This window comes from Equus asinus, chromosome 15 (assembly GCF_041296235.1).
Source record: "Equus asinus isolate D_3611 breed Donkey chromosome 15, EquAss-T2T_v2, whole genome shotgun sequence".
NCBI lineage: Eukaryota > Metazoa > Chordata > Mammalia > Perissodactyla > Equidae > Equus > Equus asinus.
In genome coordinates this window covers 27,891,986-27,915,781 of record NC_091804.1, presented here as the reverse complement: position 1 = coordinate 27,915,781, position 23,796 = coordinate 27,891,986, and the positions used below count along the sequence as shown (strand labels likewise).

At 50.8% G+C, this 23,796-nt stretch overlaps 1 protein-coding gene across 40 annotated transcripts in view; it reads right to left on the bottom strand.

Moving 5' to 3' along the window:
* Positions 1 to 23,796, bottom strand: part of EPB41L1 (erythrocyte membrane protein band 4.1 like 1) — a 117,509-nt gene that overhangs the window by 49,845 nt on the left and 43,868 nt on the right. For 29 of the 40 annotated variants that reach the window (XM_070485866.1, XM_070485842.1, XM_070485845.1 and 26 more), the window contains 2 exons: positions 2,260 to 2,450; positions 1,129 to 1,293 (listed from right to left, as the gene is read on the bottom strand). In XM_070485866.1, the coding sequence (XP_070341967.1) occupies positions 1,129 to 1,293; positions 2,260 to 2,436 (342 nt within the window). In that variant the 5' untranslated portion in view covers positions 2,437 to 2,450. Of the gene's footprint in view, positions 1 to 1,128; positions 1,294 to 2,259; positions 2,451 to 16,723; positions 16,815 to 17,646; positions 17,897 to 23,796 lie in introns of those variants that run through there. The other 11 variants (XM_044748055.2, XM_070485846.1, XM_070485864.1 and 8 more) reach the window with 6 other exon arrangements.

Sequence of the window (23,796 nt, the reverse complement as noted above, 5' to 3'; positions counted from 1 at the left end):
CCAGGGATGGGACCAGGCCTGACTGCGGAGAACAACTTTGGGAAGCCAAGGGATTCCTGAACCTGGAACAGTCCTTTGGAGAGAGTGGACCTGGCCTCAGCCAAACCCTCTTGGCTCTTCTAGGGCAGGCTGAAACAGCATCCTGGGGCCAGTGTGGGTAGGAGAGGAAAAAAGTAGGTACTCTTTTACCCAGAAGTAGGTAAGGTGTTCACCCTGAAACTCTTCTACAGAAGAAATAAACATTTAAAAAAGAAAACAAAAACAGAACCCTGCCAGAAGAGGGACCCAGCCTCCCAGGGCTCAGAAGTAAGGCACATCCCTTAAGACCAGGGCACAGGGGAGAAAGGGAGGTGGGTCTTGTAAGGCTCAGCAGTAAGGCCACTCTCTGGACTCTTCCAAACACGTGGAGAGGGCTGGGAATGGTGCCTGGACTGGGGCAGAACCTCTAAGCGAGCAAGTGAGAGTTCAGAATTAAGGTGGGAGTTCAAGCCTATATAGGAAAGGAGATGGTAAATGTGGGGCCAGGAGGGCTGACCTCAAAGACAAGGTGTCCGCCCTGCCACCTACAGTGGGTCAGGACCATGCCACAGGGTTTCTACATGGCCTGGGTGAGAGAGTCCTTCCAATGGGCCACCTTGCTGTGCATGGGGGAACCTCCTTACCATGAAATCCTCAAGTGACCAGTTCGTCCTGGTACCCTGGACAGGGGGATTCACAAGTGAGGATGCCTCTCTCCACCCAATAAATACATAAAAATGATTCTGGGTGAAACATCAGTGTCTGCTGGGTGACATCAAAGAGCCCAGTTCCTAGGCCTACCAGACTACAGATCAGCCCTTAGGTGGTAGCTGCTTGCCAAGATACAGCCACCCTGAGAAACCTTTTCCTGGCGCCAGCCCTGTGCCTTGTCTAATTCTATCTGTAATCATAACAGCCCTCTCCGGGCCTCAGTGCCACCATCTGTACAAAGGAGGGCTGGCCAGGTCACCTCTCTGAGACGCTATGGTCAGTCCAGGACTCTATGAAGAATGGATGCCCTCCAGCTTGGCCTGGGCTGAGTGCACTTAGAAGCCTACCCTCTCTGAGGCCAGTGGGCCAAGATGGGGGCATGTGGTGCTGGGTCCCTACCTCCACCTCACACTCATACTCAGAGGCATCGAGCAGAGTGACTCGGCAGATGGCACTCTTGTATTTCTTGGCAATCTTCTGGGGCGATTTCTGGGCCTTGCTGGGCGTGGTCCTCTCTGACAGGCCGTCGGCCTCACCGTAGTCCTTCTCCTCCATGTCTAGGCTCTGTAGGGCCAACCAAGGGAAGAGTTTGGTCAGTGAGCTTGAAACCATAGCCTTTCATCCAAACGAGATGCAATAAGGAGGAAGCTGGAGCTAAGACAGACCCCAAAATGAGAGCCACTGCCCTCCAAGACCCCCATGGTGACCAGGTCTATGGTGAGTGTGTATAGGAGGAAAACCAGAGCTTCTGTGTGCAATGGGGTGGTTGATTTGAGGGGTCTACGGCTTCCCCACAGGCTCCTGCTGCCATGGGAAGCCTCTGCAGGTGGAAGCATCCCACAAAACCAAACCTGGCGGCCAGAGCTGTCCTGTCTCCCTAGAACAGTGCATGAGTTATCAGGGCATCCATCTCGTCTCCTCCTTTTCGGTCTGTCACTGAGTTTAGCATGAGGCTGGGAACTGTGGACTAATCTAATGGAGGGAAGAGTGGTCAGAACCCTGCCCACTAGTCCTAACTCTGCCACTGACACCCTCAATGACCTTGGCCAAGTCCCTGCCCTCTGTGGGCCTGTTGTGAATTAAGGGACATGTGAACTTGATGGCTAGATGATTCCCCAAGTCCCTTCTCTCCTCAGAGTGATGAATTTTGCTCTGGGGTCACACTGGGCTTGCTAAGTAAGAATGGACAGGCTCGGGGGGGTAGGAAAATAAGGTTGAAAGAACACCGGTTTTTGACATTAGATCTAGATTTGACTTCCACTTTTGACACTTTATAGCACTGTGACTTTGGGTGACTCACTTCATCCTGCTGGACCTCTGTTTCTCCAAGTGTAAAATGGTGAAATTAACAGTTACCCTCTCAGGTTTGGGAGAATTAAATATAAAAATGAACACAATGCCCCCAGCCCAGAGCTCAGCATGTACCGGGTCAGTGACAAATCTCAGCTTCCTTCTTTCCTCCCTCCTAAGAACCGGCCCTGGAGGACTGGCTGGGCAGGAAGAGGGATGCCCATGCTCTCAGGCACACACCTGTTCAGCAGGCCGTGTGTCCTGCTGGGGCAGATGCTTCTCATTGGAGTTGGCCTCAGGGTGGCCGTGGCCTGCGGGGGTCACAGGGGTGGTCGCGTCAGCGGCTGCCTCAGGCTGCTGTGGAGCCTCCTCCTGAGCCTTCTTCACCTCAGAATCGGGGCCTGTCTCTGTTGTCATGGTGACCAGCACGCCTGCATTGGCATGAAGGAGAGCACGTGACAGGGGAGGGGGCAGCAATGGTGTGATAGAACAGAGTGAGGGGGACAGGAACCACACGCGGAGAGAGACAGATGGAGACAAATGGACAAAGAGCCACAGAGAGAAGGAAGGAGGGAGGGAGGGAGAGACAAAGGAAGTCGGGATGAGGACAGAGTCATGAGAAGTGAGGGGTAAGTGGTGGCAGCCAAAGTCACAGACCCCTTCCCACACTTGTGTGCATGTAACTCCTCAAGGAGTCCAATCTCTTGGTCCAGGTCTGGAATTAGGCCCTTCCTAGGGACTATGAGAGTCTCTCCAGGGAGCCCCACTCTGCCAAGAGCACAAGGGACAATCAGTGACCACCTCCAGGCAGGCCCTCAGCCAGGCTGTCACTTTAACCATACCACCTGGCACACAGTAGCCTCTCAATGAACGTTGGATAAATTGAACTCAAGCAAAAGAGCCCCAGGCTCCAGGCCCTTTCAGCACTGACTTTGGGCAAGGCTCTTCATGCCCCAAGTCTCAATAAGTCCTGCCCCACTGACTTCACAGGGATGTTGTCAGGATGAATCCTAAGGTATAAGACAGGAAGGCATTCTTAAAAAATGCATAGCCCTGATGACGTAAAAGTCAGGAGAACTGGGCTCAGGCTCCAGGTCTGCCACAAATGGGGCAGTCATTTCACCTCACTAGGACTCATCTGAAAAGCGAAAGACTTAGAGAAATTATGTCTGGGATAGGCTATTCTTATCATTTCCCCTTGGAGCAGGAAATGAGGAGGTTTCAGAGAATCAAGGACCTATTGCCCAGCTATTCTGCTGGAATAAGCAGACTGCAAAGAGAGAAAAGAAGAGAGAATGGCACGGTCCCATTTTTATATTTAAAAAACAAAATAATAACCTCAAGAATACATATCTGGGTTTGTGCACATGTAGCAAAAGATCTGAAAGGATACACACCAAACTGTTAAGAGGGGTTAATAATTCAGAAGTGGATAAAGGAAAATGGGAGCGTTCCATGGGGTGGGATAAGAGAGGGAACTTCATTTTCTACCTTATACACTTTGGAATTACTTGTATTTTAAATATACATATATATTTTTTAACCTACCAGTCGGGTTTTTCTCAGAGAGCAAAAGCACCCATTTCTGACCCCAATCAGTGGATCCTCAAAAGAAAGTTTGGAGCTAAAACCTAGGGAACAGAGAAATGGGTGAGAATGCTCACCCCTGAGTCTAGAGCCTTCCTCCAAATCCATCATACTAAGTGAGAAAGATCCAGATTAGACCTGGCAGGTCCCTCCCCAATCCCATCCACCCTGGGAGGCCTCCGATGGGCAGACTGACAGACAGACCCTGGATCCACTTGGGCTATGCACATGCACTAAGCCCTTACCCACACTTCCTTTTTATTCTTCAGTTTCTCTCCCTGCATTCCAGGGCACATCAGCCTGGCCCAAAGCAAAGGGCACTGGACAAAAAGTCAGGGGCCCTGAGCACCCCACTTGGTCACACGAGAGCTTTAGGGCCCTGGACAGGTCACAAGCATCCTCAGTCTCCAGAGTGGATAATGAGTGGAACTCTCTATAAGCTGGAGCTAATAGAACAAACGAGAGGGTTTGCTGTTACTGATGCTGCTGTTTAGAAGTAAGATGAGGAGGAAGGGAAGGCCTTGGTCCACATTGCCTCATCCCCACCCAGAAATGCTCGCCACTCATGTCATTACCCTGAGCATTACAGGTTAACTTAAAGCCATAGTTAAATAAAGGCTCTCTGTGGCTTACACGACACCAAATGCCGACTCTGGGCTAGGACACAAAGCAACAAGAGCTGCTCTGGGGGAGCTCACAGCCTCGTGGAGTCAAACTGAGATGTGTCTGCCTGGCTCTGGATCTCTTCTAAGCCTGCGCTGGAGGATATGGGCCATTACGCTAGATAAGGCCTATAGGAAAGGAGCCTTAAAATACATGCCTACTTAATTTTGTTTCAAAAAAAAAAAAAAAGAATCCACAGACTAATCTGTATGTTTTCTGCTGTGAGAAGCAGAACCCACATGACCCTTATGGGCCCAGGAAGCCTAGAGGCTCCAGCGCATCTACTCCTCCCCTCGGCTTCAGTCTGGTTTCAGTCCATAATCTCTGAACCTTCCCCTGGCCTGTGTCTTCTTGGAAATAGTCCAGAGAGCAATCTTAAATAAATATCACAGTCTTCCGCTGCCTGGGTCTCCAGCAGAGCCTGCTGGCAGTGAACGCCTGGTGCTAGCAGAACCCAGATGATAGGAGCTGAAGTCTTTTGAGATGATTCAATCTCTTCTTCTTTCACAGGTGAAACCCAGAGAACAAAAGAGACTTGAGTGACAGCCATTTCCTCAGACAGGTTTGCCCTGGTCCCTTCCGCCCACTCTCCTCCCCATCCAGCCTCCTGACTCCCAGATCCTAGCTCTGGGGCCATTATTCTTTCCACTGCACTTTGCTGCATCAAGCAAACTTCAACAGAATCTCTCAGAAGGAGAAAGCACTCAGGTCCAGGCTGGAAGCCAAGGATGTAGCATGAACCACCAATGAACCCCATGGCCAGAGGCTGCTTAGATAAATGATGGTTCATCCACTCTGGAGAGTAAAAAAAGATGATACAAAAAATCATGGAAAATATTTGAGTGAAAAAGCAGTTTGTACAGACTGATCCTATTTTGATTAAGACACACACACAGATACAGGAAATTCAGCAAAGTATTAACCATGGATGACCAGATGGCGGGCGTACAGATTATTTTGCATTTTTCTGTTTAACTGTAGTTTTCAATTTTTCTACTATACTTGGAGATTTCTTGAATGAGTAAAAAAAAATTAGAAGTTAAAAAATAAATTCTTCCAACACACATGGCTTGGTATGACAGGATGAGAAAGAGATAAATAAAATCTGTCTAAACTTTAAAAAAAAAATTATGAATTGAGAAGAAAAATAACATTATTTTTTAAACCTATGTTGAGATCCTTCTTTATTTCACGAGTCCAGGGATAACGGCCTGGTTCTCTCACTGGGCCACAGAAAGCAAGCCAAGAACCTGGCCTGGGCTTCTGTCACACACAGTCACGTGGACAATGTTCTGCCCAGGTCCAGGTCAGCATGGACTGAGGGAGCCCGCTGGGCAGCCAGGTTGGCCGGGCACCGTAGGGGACCTGGGGGGGCATGTGCTGGTTCCTGTAGAGCTCACTGCAACATGGGAGGAAGATGCTCACCCAGGAAACATTTAAACACCAGGCATCATATGACTTAGATTTGCCAGTGTACGTTTCAGCCTCAAGAAGAGTGTGGGGACCTGGTGATTGGGAATACGGTTTGGAGTTCCCAAAGAAGGCTTAGCGAGTAGAGGGATGGTGGGGTGGAATTAGGTTTTCGAAAAAGTGAGAATCTAGACAGGAGATGGCAGGGAGGGTGTTTGGGCTGAGTCACCATGTGGGCAAACGCCCAGACATGGGAACAAGTAGGGCTGTGCAGAGGACAGACAGGAGGCCTTGACATTCTGACACCCTGGAATGAGAAGCCTATGAGCGTGAGCCCTCAACAGCCTGCAGGAGGGACAGGGTGGAGCTGGGGAGAAGCGAAGACACCACAGGTGATGCAGGCAGCCTCGTAAGAGTCAGAGTGTCACTCTGCTGGAAAGGGCAAGACTCTCATCAGTGAGCACTGCTGGGGGCCAGGCCCAGGGGTCAGGGGCTTCACACACCATCATTTCATGGACCCCTCACAGGGCAGCGGGGCCAGGGGCAGACCTAACTCAGGGAGACCCAGACTTAAACCCTGGCTCACCACTAGCTCGCTCTGTGACCTTGGGCAAGTGACTTCACTTCTCTGAGCCTCAAGTTGCCTTATCTATAAAACAGAGCTACTCCTCCCTCCCTCTCATTGCGGTGATGGAGATTCAGAAAAATAACTTAGAGAAAGCATTTGGTATGGTATGCACTCAATAAAAGAAGCCTGAGTGGGTCTATAATTACAAGCAGGATTGGGAAACCACCGTGGGGAGTGGTCTGAGAATCAGTTCATAAGTGCTGCCCAGAATGGATGGAGAAAGAGATGTTCTAAGAGACAGAGGCCAGCAAGGCCAGACTGATGACACTAACATATGAAAACCCGAATGCACAGGATTAGAAAAGGGAAAGGTCAGCCAGAGAAGTAAATGCTGACAGTGCCCGCACCAGCCCTGTCTGGAGGAGAGGCCCGGTGAGGCCCAACACGCTCCCCTGGCCAGGTCTGGGGCCAGCCCAGCTGACTGTCAGCATCTGATTCTTTTCAACATTGCAACCATTGCTGGCTCCCCTGGCTTGCCCTCCAGGGACACTAAGAAGCCTTCGCATGCTGTGGCTTTCCATCTGGGCGGCCTGCCGGGAGAGTGTCATAGTCTAGGCAAGGCAATATCCACTTGGCCTGCAGTTGTGCCACTCATTAAAAATGAATCAACTGGTTTATACATCAGGCCCTCCAACCAGGGTTAGCATGAATCAGCATCTCTGAATCCAGTAACTTGATTTGTTCTTTTTCTCCATTCCCACAGCCACTGCCCAGGTCTAGCCACTCTCAACTCATGCCCACGTGGCTACCCCAGCCTCCTTCATGGACCCCCTGTGGCCACTTGGGCCCTCCCAGAGTTTATTCTCCACAGATCAGCCACAGAGATCTTTTCAAAACTCCAATTGGGAGCCAACCCTAATGGCCTAGGGGTTAAAGTTCAGCACTCTCACCGCTTCGGTGGCCCAGGTTCATTTCCCCGTCACCAAACTACACCACCCATCTGTCAGTAGCCATGCTACGATGGCAGCTCATAGAGAAGAACTAGAAGGACTTACAACTAGGATATATAGCATGCATTGGGGCTTTGGGGAGGGAAAGGAAAAACAAAAGGGAAGACTGGCAATAGATGTTAGCTCAGGGTGAGTCTTTCCCTAAAAAAAAAAAAAAGCAGGCAAGCTGACTTCAGGGAAAAAAAAAAACAAACTCCAACTGGATGCCCCCTTTAAAACCTCCAGTGACTTTCCGTCAAAATAAAACACAAACTCCTTATCAAAGCTACAGGTCCCTGCATATGGCCCCTGTGTCAGCTCCCATCACTGCTCATCCCCTACTGCCACCAACGCTGTGGGCCTGTCACACTGCCTTTCTGCTCCTCAACCACACCAGGCTTGCCTGAGCTTGAGGCTTTGCCCTTAATGGTCCCTCTGTGTGGACAGTGGGCTCATCCTATCTCTTGTCATGGCAGCCATCATCCTTCAGATCTCAATCTATGCGCCCCTTTACCACTGTCTAAAGTGGGTCCCTCTTGTTATGTTTTTGTTACAGTATCCTGGGTTTTTTGGTTTTATTTTGTTTTGTTTTTTCCATTTTAATCATTTTTCAGTGTAACAATTCAGGAGCATTAACTATATTCACAATGTTGTGCAACAATCACCACTATTTCCAAAATTTTCCATCACCTCAAACAGAAACTCTGTACCCACTAAACAAGCATGCTGGGTTTTTTTTTCTTTCACAATAACTATCACAAATGAAAAACATTTATTTATTGATTTACTTATTTGTTTCTATTCCTCCTCTAGAATATAAAATCCATAAAGACAAAACTTTGTCTCATTTGCCATTATCCCCAGGGCTTAGCACAGCTCTTGATAAATAACAACAGCCAACGTTTATAGAGTTTGTTATTTGCCAGGCACTGATCTAAGCCCTTAATATCAATTAACTCATTTAATCTTCATAATAACCTATAATAGGTACTCCTATTATCTCCATTTCACAAAAGAAGAAACTGAAGCACTGAGAAGTTAACTAACTTGCCCAATCTCACACAGCTAGTAAATGGCAGTGCCAGAATCCAAACCCAGAGGGTCTGGTGTCAGATGGATGGGAAGATGGATAAATGGACAAACATATGGGTGATGGGTCGGTGGAACGCCAAGGAGTCAATTTTTAATTCTACTCAACCGAGGACCAGAGACCTGGACTGCATTCACCTCGGGAGCCTTTCTGGCTACCAGCCAGCCAGCCTCTCCTGATGACTTATCGGAACTTAAGCACCTGACTTTCCATCCAAATGCCTGATATTATCATCCTTATTTTACTGATGAGGATGCACAGGCCCCAAAGAGGCATACAGATTTGCCCAAGGTCATAAGGCTGTGCCCAGTCTCTCTGACTCCAAGGTCCACTCCAGGACACGGCATTTCAGCAGCCTCCGGGGGTCTGTCCTGCACTAATTTCTCCCAGGGGTGAGGTTGGCCGAGGAGAAATTTCCCAAGATTGAAAGGCAAACACACTAGGAAGAGCTAACTCAGAATCAGGACCACTGTTTCTTGTTTCAGTTCTGCCACTTCCTTTCTGCTGGGCCTTGGCAAGTCACTTCTCCTTTCTGAGCCTCAGTTTCCTCATTTGTGAAACAGGGATGAGAGACCCTGTCCCCCCACTTCAGAGCAAGGTAGATAACGGATGTTACAGAGAACAAGAGGACTTTGAAATACACAAGTTAAAGTCACGTTAACTACAAAGGAGAGTATATTACAGATGTTTATGATACGTATACCAAAAGCATGTCTTTGCACACATATGCATAGCGGTACAACAATACGAGGGCACATACAGCCACGTGCGCTCATGGTCATGAACAATTAATTCTTAGCCAGTAAGGCTCTTGTCTAAATCTTGGACACTGACAACTTTTCCCCAGGTATTCTTGGGAAATCTGAACCAGGTAGGAATTAATGATAGGGAGGAGAGGAGAGAGAGAAATGGACAGGCTGTGAGAGACACCAAAACACCAAGAGAACACCAGGCAGACAGTGAGATTCTTTGTTCTGAATGATGTTTTCAAAAATCACAGTTACCAAGATAACTCTTCTCTCTTTTGGGGAAGTCAGAGGGCACATCTCCCCCATCCCCCTACAACCAGGCCCCTGGACTGTCAGTCTTCATTTGCACCCTTACATCCACTCCCTGCTCAAAGATGTAGATGGAGGTTGACCCCTTGGACTGTCTCTTGAGCTCACTTGTCTGCTGACTTCTGGTTAGGTTTGGCCAATGGGAGGCAGTAACAGGAGGTCAGAGGGTGGATGGAGAGAGAGGTTGGAGTGTATCTTCCCAGTTTCCCTCCCTGTGGTTCTGGTGGGGGCTGAGCCCCTCTGCTGACAGCTCCGTGCATGGGCCCAGCCACCACTGAAATCCGGTAACACCCTTCCCTCCCTCTGCTCATTCAGGAGGAAGGGAGGTAACAGCTTCTGTCACTGTTAGTTTGTGGGTACCCCTTGTGGGTTCCTTTAACTCTGTCCACACCTTTATTAATATCTCTTCAGCTGAAGCATCTGAGTAGAATTCTGTTTTCTGCCAGAATCTGACTGATACACCTCCTGAAACTAAATAGATATATGAATCAGAGAGGGAGGGAAGGAGAAATCAGGAAAAGGCAGTATGGTCTAGTGGTTAAGGATAAAATGGGAGACCAGGAGAACTAGAACAAGACCCCCTTAAGCTCTCTGTGCCTCAGTGTCTTCATCTGTAAAATCATGATGGTAGTCTTGCCTACTTCACAGGTTTACTGTGAAAATTAAATCAGATCATGCCCACAAAGCACTTAACACGTGTCAAAACCCACACTTATTGCTCAAAAAATATTAGATATTCCCCTCTTTAGTATGAAGTCTAAAGGCTGAAATGTTAACAATAGCATTCCCTTGGAGAGGGAATTATAGAGTTTTGTGGGGGTTTTTTTGGCTTTTTAGGGGGTTCTCTCTCTAACAATTTGTCTACCATGAACATGTATTACTTCTGGAGTCAGAAAAGAAAAAGAAAAGAATTAAAAGAAAAAACAGGGAGAGAAAGAGCCTATTAAGATTTATTCTTCCCCTCTGGAGATGATGTTATTGCCCATTGGGATTTCCCCAGAACAAAACATTCACTTCCCCAGTGACAATCTCTGGGTGGACGTGAGTGAAACGCCTGCCTGCAATGAGGGAGGAGGGGGGCAGGCTGAGACAGCTGCCTCTGGGGCCCTGTGCCACTCTCCCAGCCAGCCCCTGATGGAGGGGTCAAAATGGGAGCTGGGCCCACAGTCATTCTTATTGCTGCTCAGGTCTGTACGCAGCAGTGGGGAGACGGCAATTTGTCAGAGGCTTGCAGTACCCATGGCACCGCATTAAATAAAACCAAGCAATGCAAAGAGGCTGCCACCCATCAGGACTGGCTTCTTGCCCAAAGGTTTCACGTGCCACCGCGGAGCCACAGACTGATGTGCAGTTGTGGGCCGGGGACCACGTGACATGCCCAGACCTGCAGAGCAACGGCATCAAAAAGGAGAAATGCCTCCCGCTTGGACCACATTGATGACTACAGACACAGACGGAGACCTCCCTATAGTGGAGCATCCTCTGAGAGCCAGGCAATGAGCTGCCTGTCTTCTGGGCTTTGTCTCATTTGAGCTACATAACGGCCACATGGAATAGGTAGGCTTACCCCAGGCTGGCTTGGCTGGCTAAGGTCAGATAGCTAGTCAGTTGAGTAGAGCCAGGACTAGGACCCAAGTCTGCTGGCTCATGGTCCCATGCTCTTCCCCCTCAATCCTGCTACATCCCACTACCTCCAACTTGCTGTCAGCCATGTAACCAAAGCTACTGTTGCTCTGGATGTAGAAATAATAACAGCAGTATCAATTCCTCCCACATGCAGCGTGTGTTACAATTTAAAGGATCCTTTTATAATCATTATTCTGCTTGGACCTCACTGACCAGGGGTTGGTAAAAAGGAGCATGGAGCATGGAACAGCAGTTATGAACATGGCCTTTCCACCAGAGTCTTAATCCCAGCTCCACTGGCTTGGGGACCTTGGGCAAGTTACTTAACCTCTCTGAGAGCCAGTTTGAGCATGTAAAATGAGAATAATACCTGCTACACCTCAAAGGCATTTAGTGAGAATTAAATGAGAGAATGCACGTGAAGCTCACTCTGGCACCATGTCTGCCATATAGTAGACAGTAAGTGGCAGCAATGGCTGTCATCAGTAAGGCTGTCACTACCATAAAGATGGACAAACTGAGGTCCAGAGAAGGTAAAGAACCTGTCCAAGGACACTCAGAGGGTAAACAGCAGCCTGGCCCAGGCAGCAGCTTACAGCACCCAAAGAGAATTTGAAAATTTCACAGGTGAGCTCCATAGTGGGTGAGTAAAAGAAGGGGTTTCCCTGGGACATCCCCACTCTTTGAGGGTGACAGAGATAGGGCCTCCTCCAAGCATGCCAGCCCTCAGTGTCCTTGCCCTCTCAGGCTCCACCAAGAAGGGAGGAGAGGAGAAGAAAGGAGAAGAGAGAAGCAGCGGGCCTTCCTGGGCAACTTTCATTGTCTCAGTTTCTGACTCTTTCTCACTTGATTTTTCTTTAACTGTTTAAACACTATCAGAATTCATCGTCAGCATTATTTAGAATAGAGTAAAATTGGAAACAACTTTAAATGTCCATCAACAGGGGGCTGGCCAAATTAATTAGCATTTATCCATTAAAAAATGAATTACAAAAGTATTACCTACCTATTGCGAAAACGTTTGAGACGGATTTTATAAATACTGACATGGAAAGAGGTTGATATACAGTTAAATGAAAAAAGCAAGCTGTAAAACAACAATGCAATTTATGGTCCCATTTGGGTTTGTATGCTTATGTAGGCACAGAAAATATCCAAAATATCCTGGAAGGACATACACCACACTGTTACCATTGGCCACTTCTACACAGAAGAATTTTGGTTGGGGAGCCAAGGAGAGAATACACTTCTGAATTATTAGGATTTTTCACATATTTCTTTTGCAATTATAACTAAAGAAAAAATAAATATAATATTAAAAAAAAGATTTGTGGCAGTGAGTCTTATTTGTTTCCTGTAGTATCCGCTGTAACTCCATCTCTGCCTGTTCTCCTCCAACCTTTATCTATGCTCATACCTAATTTTATACCACTTTAATCTGAGTGCTCATAATTTTATAGGGTTTTCTCCCATATAACATTAATTCCATCAGAAATATTTCCACATTATTATGTCATCATTATCATCACAGCTAACATTCACGGGTGCTTTACTATTTGCTAGTTACCATGCCAAGAGTTTTACATGCCTTAAATCACTTAGTGTTGACAACCCTAAAAGCAGGTACCTGGACTGTCCACATTACAGATGGGGAAACTGGGGCTTAAAAAGATTAATTTGCCAAGGCCTGGTGGCTAGGAAAGATAGAACCAAGACTTAAGCCCTGATCTGTGTGCGTCCCAAGTCCTCACTGGGAACCTCTCCTCCCTACTCCCCTCAGGGATACTGAGTAGTGAACAGAAGAATGTGGAAAGTAGGGACAAGGAGACCAGGTCCTGGGTCCTACTACTTGCATGACCTTGGGCAAGTCACTTCTCCTCTGCTTTGTTCACTCAATCAATTCTCTCCCCAGATAAGCATTTGCAAGTCACTGAGCTACAGCTGAGGACAGAACAATGAATAAAACATGAACCCTGCCCTCAAGGAGATTAGAACCCAGCCTGAATCTCCTCACACAGGATCTAACCCCTGCCCCACCTCTGTCACAGGGACATGAAACTAAACGAAATGAATAAAAGATGCAAAAGAGTTTTGCAAGTGCACAGCTCTATACACTGCAGGGATAAGTATTTCTGTGGTTGTTCACGGCTGCGTATTATTTTATCCACTGGATGTTCCAAAACGTTCTCAATCATCTTTCTATTGTGAGGCACTTAGTCCCAATTTGCTGCTATTATAGAAGAAGCTCTGATGGGGATTCATCCAAAGGAAATTATTCACAAGAAAAAAAAAACCCAGATGCACAAAGAAGATGCTGCGCAACCTTCAGAATGACTGAAGGGAGACGAGCTTTTCATCTTAATCTCATGAGGCCTCAAACCAGATTCGTGACCCCTGTGGCCTTCCCCACTCCAAGCTGCTCCTCCCCCAACCAGCTGAGCCTTCCACCACCAGAGGGGACATCTTAGTGCAGCCTCAATCTTCCCTGCCCCAGCCCTCCAAGGGCACAGGGTTGATGTTTTTCCTGCAAGGCTGCAGTCCACTCCCTCCTTGTGGTTCTTGCAGTCGCCAAAGGGACCTTCCCAAGCGTAGTTCTGTCAGGCCCCAGTACATGCCCCACGCAGACCAAACAACTGCAAAGCTTCCCGGAGCCTCCAGGCTCCTGTCAAGTGGAAACACCTGAGCCTGACATTTAAGCGCAATGGAATGAGGAGAGAGGTAATGTTTACTGAGTTCCTGTGATGTGCCAGCCCTGCGCTAGGTCCTTTACATAACAACCATCATAACGTGATCTCTATGAAATAGGTGTGTGGTGTTTATCTCATTTTACAGATGAGGAAACTGAGGCTCAGACCAGCTAAGTGATGTGCCCGAGGGCATATGGCTAGTACAAAGCGGAGCTGTGACTAGAGCTTAGGTCTGCTGGATTCCAGAGCTTTGCCAAAGACCCAAACACAAGCTGACTTTCTGAGTCACCTTCCAGTGCCCCCAGACCCCTGCACCATCTGCTCCATGCACACCAGACCACTCATTCTTCTTCAAAGTATCCCTATTTCCTTCCCCTCTGACCTAGGGGAGTGGGTACCCTTCTTCAACAACTATCGAAATTCCACTTGGCATTTGATGCCCAGCACAAAGGCCTCAATCTCCCTGATCACCAAAATAGGAATCCATGCTTAGCACACACAAGAGCTAACCCTTTACCTTCCCTGTGTTGTGTCGGTGCCTCCCAGCTAGACTGGAGGCCCCTGAGAGGGATGTTTCCTCAGAGGTCACACAGGGCCTGGCATGGAGCTACTCTGTGAATATTTTTCAAATTGAATAAAACTGAGTATGACTCTGAGAAGGAACTGTGGGCTGCCTGGCATGGTCATCAGGAACATGTCTCTGACCCACGCTGCCTGGATTTGAATCCTGGCTCCCCAGAACCTAGCTGTGTGACCTTGAGCAACTGTCTTTCCCTCACTAAGCCTCAGTTCCCTCAATCTATAAAATGGGGAGAAGATAATTCCCATCTCACAGGGTTTTGTGATGATTGTATGAGTCGTACAGGTAAGCCCTTAAAACAGTACCTGGTATAATAATAAGTGCTCAAGAAATGTCAGTTACTATTCTTATCCACAAGCCTCCTGCCCACAAAGGAAGCAGTGCCAACCTGCTCCCACTCCCATTCGTCTGCCCAGGCTCAAAGTCCCCTTCCTACAGGGCCTCCTCTTCACAGTCCCAGCTGGTGCCTCTGCATTCCCACCCTTCTGTTTTCTGGTCATTATGATCCTATCAAATGGAGCAGGGGGCGAGTGTCAGGGCCAACCAGTCTTCCCTGCTAGCCAATGGGAGCAGGGAGTCCAGAGCATCCCCACTTCTAGGGGATCCTGCCCGCGAAGAGAAGAGCAAGGCTGACCACTCTCTCAGGGCTCCCAGTCTTACCTCTCTGCCCCTACCCCTCGGGACCACAGGAGTACTTGGGCCACAGAACCACCCTTGCCTCACCAGACCCAACACACAGACCTCTCCACCTGGACCAGCCCTGGCATATCAGTCATCTGGCTCTGCGGGACACCAACCTGGTACTCCCATCACTGCACCAGGTATACTGTCACAGTAGAGAGAGGGGCTCTGGGCTCAGACAGCCCCACACTGTGCAGCTGTGGAAGCTCAGTGAAAACCTGTGAAACCTCTCTGAGCCTCAGTTTCTCATCTATAAAAAGTGGATAATAATAGCACCTGGGGGCCGGCCCAGTGGCGCAGCAGTTAAGTGCACACATTCCGCTTCGGCGGCCGGGGGTTCGCCAGTTCGGATCCAGGGTGCGGACATGGCACCACTTGGCAAGCCATGCTGCGGTAGGTGTCCCTCATATACAGTGGAGGACGATAGGCATGGATGTCAGCTCAGGGCCAGTCTTCCTCAGCAAAAAGAGGAGGATTGGTGGCAGATGTTAGCTCAGGGCTAATCTTCCTCAAAAAAAAAAAAAAAAAAATAATAATAATAGCACCTGCCTGACAGCGTTGCTGTGAGATAACTCAAAGCACTTATCACCCCAGCGCATGGCATACAGTAAGTGCTCAATAAATGCCATCACTCTGATTGTGTGATCATTGGTATTACTCCAGGTAGAGATGATTATCCCCTTTGAATAAGTGGGGACACAGAAGTCCAGAGAGGCCCAGAGTGAAGTCCATGCTGGAGCTAACACAGAGGTACTTCCTGCCTCACCAGACCTAGTCTGGAGACCCTCTCTCCTGCCCCCAGAGGGTCAGGCCCAGAACATCCCTGGGCATCCAGCATCCTCTTGGCTCTGTATACTCCCAAGGGGGTCCAGGGCTACCAGCTGCCTGTTGCCTCAGCCCTGGCCCTTTATCTGTGAGGCAGCCTTGCCTTTCCTCCTCATCTCTTGGGGGCAAGGGCTGGGGGGCCAATGTAAGGCCCCTCCTAAGGGGCCAGGCTATAGTGCCCAGCCCCTGTAAGAGTCCTGTGTATGGGACAGCTGCAGCAAGAGGGAAGCAGGCATTGGGGCTGCAAGAACCCCAAACCAAGAGATAGGAGACCTGGTTACACTAGTGCTGGCTCTACAACTCAGTTGCTGTGTGACCTTGGACAAGTCATTCAGCTCTTCAATATTTACTGAGTGAGGACTACAGGATCAAGCATTATTCTCACGCGGGTTCTGTGGAAGCAACCTTCCATGAAACTCACAGAGCTGGGCCCAGAGAACTGCCACGTGGCCCAGGAAGGGTTTTAATAGGAACAATGCCCACTGCACTGATCTCCTCCAGGACTGCCTTGGGGTGCCCCTCAAGGGGCCACACTCTGCACATCACAAACACCACGCACGGGGTTGCTGGGCAGGCATGACCTCAGGCTGGCCAGCAGAAGCCAGCTTGATCCCTGCACGGAGCTGGCAGAACCCTCCTGGGCCACAGTGGCTGAGAGAGGAGGCTGGCACAGGCTGCCTCTGCCGCAGGCTCCATCTGGAGGAATGGGTGGGCAGGCGGGCACACAGCCGCCTCTATTCTCCACACCCTTGCCCGGGACAGGCAGCACTGAGTCTTCCAGGAGCTTCTGAGGGCACCATTCCCATCCCCAGCTCTCAACGTGGCCCAACTGCTGCTGATTCTGGAAGACTCTGAATGCTAGGAGATGGGGAAGAGATGGAGCAGTTGGACCCCACACAGCCCCAGAGAGGTCCTCAATCCAGCCTTCTTACACTCCCACCTTTGGGTGCAGAGGAGGTGATATGCAGATCCAGAAGTGACGGCGGGAACACGCAGTAGTGTCTCTCCCCCACCAACGCATCCTCAGAGCTCTGGGGGGAAAAGCCAGGACCATGGCCGGCAGCCGAGAAGGAGACTGGTATCCTCAGAACTCCCTCCTAGTCCTTGTCCAGCCCTTCAAGGTCCTCATAGACCACCCTGGGCCATAGCTCTACCAGGCAGTGGCCTCAGAACCTAGTAAGTACCCTGGTAGTGACTTGGCCCCCCATGCCTGTCCTCCTGAGCTCTTGGACATCCCTAAGTGTGACGGTGCCAGACACAACGGGGACCTGCAAGTCCTCTCCTCTAAACAACGGGGGTAGCCTCTGGCCAGGACAACACCAGGCCAGAACCACAGAGGTCCTAGGGCTAAGGTCCACCGCCCCAGCTTTGGAAGACTTAGAAGGGAGGTGGGATGCAAAGTGAGCCCAGAGTGGGGAAAGGTCTGTAACAGAGGGAGAGGGTGAGGGTGAGGGCAGGAGCTCCCCAGCATCCCAGCCTCCAGCCAAAAGACTGTCTTGCAGCATGTGAAGCCTGAATGGAGACATCCAGAGAGCCCTCAGACTCCCGGGAGGCCGCAGGAGTGGTCTCAGAGAACAGAGTGGGCCAACCCAGGGAGCCCAGCACCCAGCAACAGTTCATCCCCAAGGCAAGCACCAGCCCACCGTCTGCCCTCCCCTCTCTCCAGGCCTTGGGGAGGCTGCAGACCTGGGAGGTAGGGAGAAATAGCAAGGACTTCTCCGACCCTGGCCAGGGGTCCAACAGCCTGCAAACTCAGTTCCTCCCGGTCTCACCCCAGTCCTCTCCCAGAGCTGGAGGCTGGGCCTATATGTACCAAGCCCCCAGACCCCCGTGGTACCTGATCCCCCGCCACCACGTGCCTACCTGGGCCTGAGGGTCCCCATCTCGGGCAGGCTGGGCGGGGGGTGACCCCTCAGCTCCTGCGGCCTGCCGGCCGCGGGGCGGGGCGGGCGCGCAGGGCCGCGGCGGGCTCTGCGGAGCAGCCTGTTCCACGACACCCCCGCCCGCTGATGGATGCTGACTGCAGCAGCGGCGGCGGCGGCTCGGCGTGCGCCGGGGGCTGGGCACCGTGCCCACAGCCCCGGGCCTGGCGCCCGACGTGCGGCCAGCCCCCGCCCCCGCCCGGCCTCCGCGCCCAGCCCAGGGGCGGCCGCCGTGCGCCTGCTTGCTCCCTCGCGGCAGCCCTGCCCCTGCCTCCGCCTCCTCTCTGCCTGTCTCTATCTCCCTCTCCCTCTCCCTCTCCCCTTCTCTCCCTCTCTCGGCTCCCAGGCCACCTCCTCCCAGGCACTGCCACAGAAGCAGTTCCCAGGCCACTGCGGGACTGTGCATCAGGAGGCTCTTGCTCCTCCTCTGCCCCCACCCCGGCCCAAGCCAGCCTCTGCCCTCCTCCTGGGCCACCCCCTCTTGGGTGCTCAGCCGGGAGAGAGGGAGGGGGAGGGGAGAGGGGGAGGATCCCTGACTCAGAAGGGGTGACTCAGCCTCAGTGGGGCTCCCATTCCCAGCCCACCCAGCTGATACCCTGATACCCTCACAGCCCCAACAGCCCAGCAGCCCGAATCTCCCTGGGACTCAGGGCTCCTCCCCCATCAGCGAGGAGGTATGTGCAAATGTCTCCTGGGATCCTGTGTGTCTCTGAGTGTATGTATGTGTACATTTGTCCATATGTGCTTCAGTGACAACGACCATAAGTGTAACACTGGGGACTGGACCTGTGTACAGATGCGTTTCTGTTCTGGATGTGTGTGAGCACAAGCTGGGTGTGCAACCAGGCTCCAGGAAGAGGGGGGAGGTGGTGGCCAAGGGACCTGTGGCACTGAGGTCATCACTCAAAACCAAGCCAAGCCTTCTTCCTCCCCTCTGGCAGCATTAACTCAAAAAGTTGGTCCTGACCACCGCACCTCTACCTCACTTGATCAACAGGCCAGGACCTCCAATAACAGGGGACTCTGGGAGGCAGAGGGCCTGGCTCCAGTCCAGCTCTGCCACCAGTCGGCCAGTTCCTTTGCTTTCTTGCTCTGTGCCTCAGTTTGGGAACAAAGAAAGAAAGGGCTGAACGTCTTATTTCTAGGGGTCCCAGTTTGTGGGGAAGGCCTGGAGAAGATGGCGGGTAACCCACAATATGATCTCCAAAGATTTCTGCCCAAGGGTCCACGTTTGCAGCCCATGTGACTCCTATTCCCTAACCCCCCTCAGGCATACCCATCTATTATGTCATTCTTCAAATAATTCCTGAGTACCTACTGTGTGCCAGCCACTGTTTTAGACACCACAGAATCCACCACACTGGAAAGCAAAGCTGGGAAGCAGCACAGATGTGAGCTGAGCCATCTGTTCCCCCATGCTGCAATTCCCTCAGTGTCAAACTCACCAGTATCTATCTCTACTCCCACACTCCAGAGACAGGCCACTCCCTCCCTCCACTCCTACCTCCCATGGTGGCTGCTCCATCAGGGTGACCTTCCACCCTAGGTCCTAGTACCAACCCTAGGGCCTCCACAGAACGAGGCAATGCCCTCTCCCCAGCATCCCTCAGAGAACCCAAGATAGGAACAGTGTCCGTTCTCCCCATCCCCAAACCAAACCTTCTCTTCTCCAACTTAAACACGAGGGACTCCTTCACCAGATGTTCCCAAGACACAGATTCCGGTCCCTTCACTCTCCCTGCCGCCCACTAGGCTCAGGAGTGATCAGAAAGCAGAGAGCAGGAGGAAGCCAGCTCCTCCCAGTCCTAGAGAACATGCCCTCCCTCCAGACAGTAGACAGAAAGATGGACAAATCAGCTCAGGGCCAATTCACAGAAGGACCAGAGTCCTGCTGGGCAGACTTCCTTACAGATTTCCTTCTTTGCCTTTGGATTTTTCATTCCTCAGTCTTCCAAATTCAGCTCCTCCCAGGGACTCCCCAGGCCCTCAGGGGCCTGGCCTTGGGCAAGTCACTTTGACACTCAGAATGCTCTGTTTGAGTTCAGTTCACTACATATTTATTCAAATGAATGAGTAAAAGGCTCAGCAAAATTTAGGAGTTACACCAGAGGAACTGATTGTTTCTCATGCACATCTGCTAAGACATTCTTGACTCCCTGCCTTCCAGAATTTTTATTCCAGATTGACTCTCAGCCTCTTCTGCTCACAAGCCTTCCCAACCCTGGGCTCCTGTGGGCAGAACAGAGCTGCACGGCCAAAGCCCTCTGTTCCTCCTAGTTAAACTCTCCTTCCCTGGACGCTCCTCCCCTGGAGCAGGGCCACTTTCCCACTCTCTTCAGCTAGATGGAGACTTTCACTTTCCCAGAAAAATCCCGGCTACATTCCAAAGACTAAGGCAGGACATTCCCAGACATCATTCTGGATTTATACCCAAAGGGCTCAATTCCCTTCAGGTCAGTGGAACCACACAGAAGATTGGGCTTCTTCTACTATTATCATTATTTTTGTTGCTACTATTAACTAACATTTCTGTTAGCACTCTTCAGTTTGCAAATTACTTTTGTATGGGATCTTCACAGCATCTCGTGAGATATCATCCTCCATTTTATAAATAGACAGACTGGGGTCCAGAGGTGATGATTTGTCCAAGGTTACACTCACACAGTAACACTGGCTATCTGGACCAGACACTTTCCACTTTACCCTATGATAACCTTTTCCAGAGAAATCTGGTTGGGGGTGGGCTGGGGGCACTCTGAAGAACACACAGCCCCTTACAGGCCATCAGTTGAAATTACTTCTCCAATTACTTGGCTGCTTTCATTCCTCAGGGAATGAAGGCATAGGGATAGGACCCAACCTAGGGCCACATCTCATGAAAGCCCCCACAGGGAAATGCTAGGAGCCGAGGTGGAGGAAGAGGAGCCCACCCAATAAAGAGGGCCTCTTCAGTTCCCTTACTTCTGAATTCTGCTTCCAGCTCTGGCTCTACCACTGCTTTCTGTGTTACTTGGGCACATGATTTGACCTCTCTGAGTCTCCTCACCTACCAAATAGGAGAAATTCTTCCTGCCCTACTGCTACTGGGTTGCTGTGACAGGTCAGCAAATGCTGGCAGAAAAGAAGGGACAGGACTGCCCATCCCCCTTCTGGTCTGCCTGGGAGGCAAGAGAAATTCTTTTCTCTTAAATTTTAACTAGAGAGAACTTGATGGTAAAAGCGTCAGGATACAGGGGCCAGGATTCGCTCCGTTGGATGGGAAGGCAAAGTGCACAGGTGTCAGCCACAGCCCCTCAAAGGCACTGGTGGGGCAGAGTCTAAACCAAACACTTCAGGCAGGGTCCCACCCACCCACCCGCCTTTTCATCTTTTGAATGAGGAAACCAAGGACCTGAGCAAAGCAGCAACTTGCCAAGGTCACCCCAGGTAGTCAGTGGTCTGGTGACTCCCAGCCACCAGGGCCCCTTGATTCCTGGGTGGGCAGGATGGGGAGGCTGGTGAGCACTCTTAGCCTAAGGATTTAATCTTTCCTTTAGCAAGCAGTGATGTTCACACTGAGCCAGGCCCTGGGGAAGGTGGGAGGAAGTGGGTGGTCTCTGTCCTTGAATTCACAATCAGTCCAGTGGAGGAGAATGGCACATACACCAGCACATCAGAGGGCACTGTGAGATGAATCACCACCATTTTCTGAGCACTTACTCCATGCCTGGCACTAGACACACATTCATCAGTTTAATCCTTACAGCAATTCTCCGGCACTGAAATTAGTAAGTCTTGTCACAGCTGAAGTAACTGAGGCTCAGAGGGGCTAACGACTTCCCAAAGTTTGCCCAGCTAATAAATGGAGGGCTAGGACGTGACTGCCAGGTCTGTCTGATGCCAGTCCCTGAGTTTCAACCCCTGTGCTCTTCTACTTGCCTCTAGAACTGTGCCAACCACTATGGTAGCCACTAGCCACATGTGGCTACTGAGCACTTGAAATGTGGCTCGTGCAAATGGAGATGTGCTGTGAGTATAAAGGTCACACTGGATTTTGAAGATTTAATACAAAAAAAAGAATATATCTCATTAATAATTTTTGCATTGAAATGATATTTTGGATGTATTGAGTTAAATATATCATTAGAATTTCATGTTTTTGCTTTTTTTTCATGTGGCTACTAGAAAATTCAAAATTACATATGTGGCTCCTGTGTGTGGCTCACATTATATTTCTTTTGGTCAGCACAGGTTTAGATACCCTGAGGTCCTGACCCAGCCCATGGGGCTCAGAAAAGGCTTCCTGGAAGAGGGGACGCCTAAACTGAGCTGGAATAAAGGCAAGGTCATGAGAGGAGGGTCTTCCAGGCAGGAGAGCCTCAGGGCATCTGGTTTGGGCTCCAGAGGGCAGCAGGGCCTGGGTGGGCTAAGCTGCAGCCCGAGGCAGCCCAGGGCTGGGCCAGCCTCCGGAGGAAGCTACCAGAGCCAAACTTTCCAGAGCAGCGTGACCAACAGGCCTGGGAAGTTTTGCTTGACCAAGCTGTTCTCATTGATGCTTGGCACTCTCTGGGAGGCACTGCAGGGCAGCTGTGTCTGGGTGTGGGGAGCAGGCAGGGTGGATAGGTGGCAACACTCACCAGGCAGAAACCTCTCCCCTCCAGCTGCCCCTACAACCTCTCCTTCAGTCTCCTCCAGGAAGGCTCTCGAATCACTGCAATCCCCAGGGAGCTTCCAGCCCTGACCGTGGGAACCACACACTCCTGCATTAGGTCATATTCTAGCGCGGAATGATGCACAGTACTTAGTGCTTTTCCATATCTATCTTGGTGTTGCTGAAGAGCCTGAGGGCAATATTTACCTCTGGGGGAGGGTGGAGGCAGGGATGAGGGACATTCATTAATTAGTACAAGAGCTACGTGACCTTGGGCAAGGCCTTAACCTCTCAGAGACTTAGTTCCCACCTTGTAAAATGGGGATAATATCAGCACCACCTCTTAGAGCTCCTAGGAGGATGACACGAGAGAATACCCACAAAGGGCTTAGCGTGCCCTGTGGTACCCTCAGTCTCTCCAAAGCCTCCAAAGGTTGCCTCCCCTCCAGAGAGTCCACCCTCCCTGCCTCTTCCACTCATGCTCCACCCAGCCTGTTCTTCCTCTGGCCTGCTGGACCACACATCTCTCGTCTCCACTTCTGAATATGGGGCTCAGTTGTCATGAGGCTCTCTAGCTTCTCCAGCAAGATGGCAGTTTCTCAAAGATGGGAACCTTGCCTTCTCCTCTGTCCCCCTCCTCCTCCACACCCCCGCCTCTGTACCCACAGCCAGCCACCCCCACTCCACCTCCCACATAGATCTGGGCACCCCAGAGGCTCTCACAGCCCGGTCCTGTGAGACCTTGGACATTTGGCAACCATCTTTGGCCAAAAACAGTGTGGGTCTCGATGACTGTTCTCATGCTGGTCTCCACTGAGCAAATCTTGAGGAGCTGGTCCACTCTGCTTCCTCAATGGAGGAACCTTCAGTGGCCCCCCATTCTCTGATAAAGCAAGTCACACACCTCGGCCTGCCTCTCCAGATCATTCACAGCTTGGTCTCCCCAGGCTCTTCAGCCTCATCCTCAGGCTTGTGTGGGGAGCTGTGTCAAACTGGCTGGTTCCCCACCCCCAGGGCAGGGCTGAGCAGCACGGCCCTGCCTCTCTGCTTTTGCACATGTTCTCTCCTCTGCCTGGGAGAACCTCTTTCCATTTCCCATGGTCATTCTTCTAGCCATCCTCCAGGAAGTCCTTCCTGATCCCCTCCTCGCTGCAACAACCCCTCCCAGCCCGAAGGAACCTCTTGGCCTCTCCCCTCCCTCCTGCCCTCTGCCTTCCAGCTCTGGGGTGTATGAATTGCCCAGCTTAGTGCCCAGTTCAAAATATGTGCATGATGTGTATCCCTTGGGACACATCTGCACTCCCAGAGCCAGAGGGCAGGGAGCAAGCCGGAGCTAGGAGTTCACCCAGGATGCCAGGACACTCCTAAGGCTGAATTCTGCTGACCCCAACGCCACTTTGGCTACAATTCTTAATGGAACCCTACACAACGGCTGCCCCTGGGAAATCAGCCTTCCCCCAG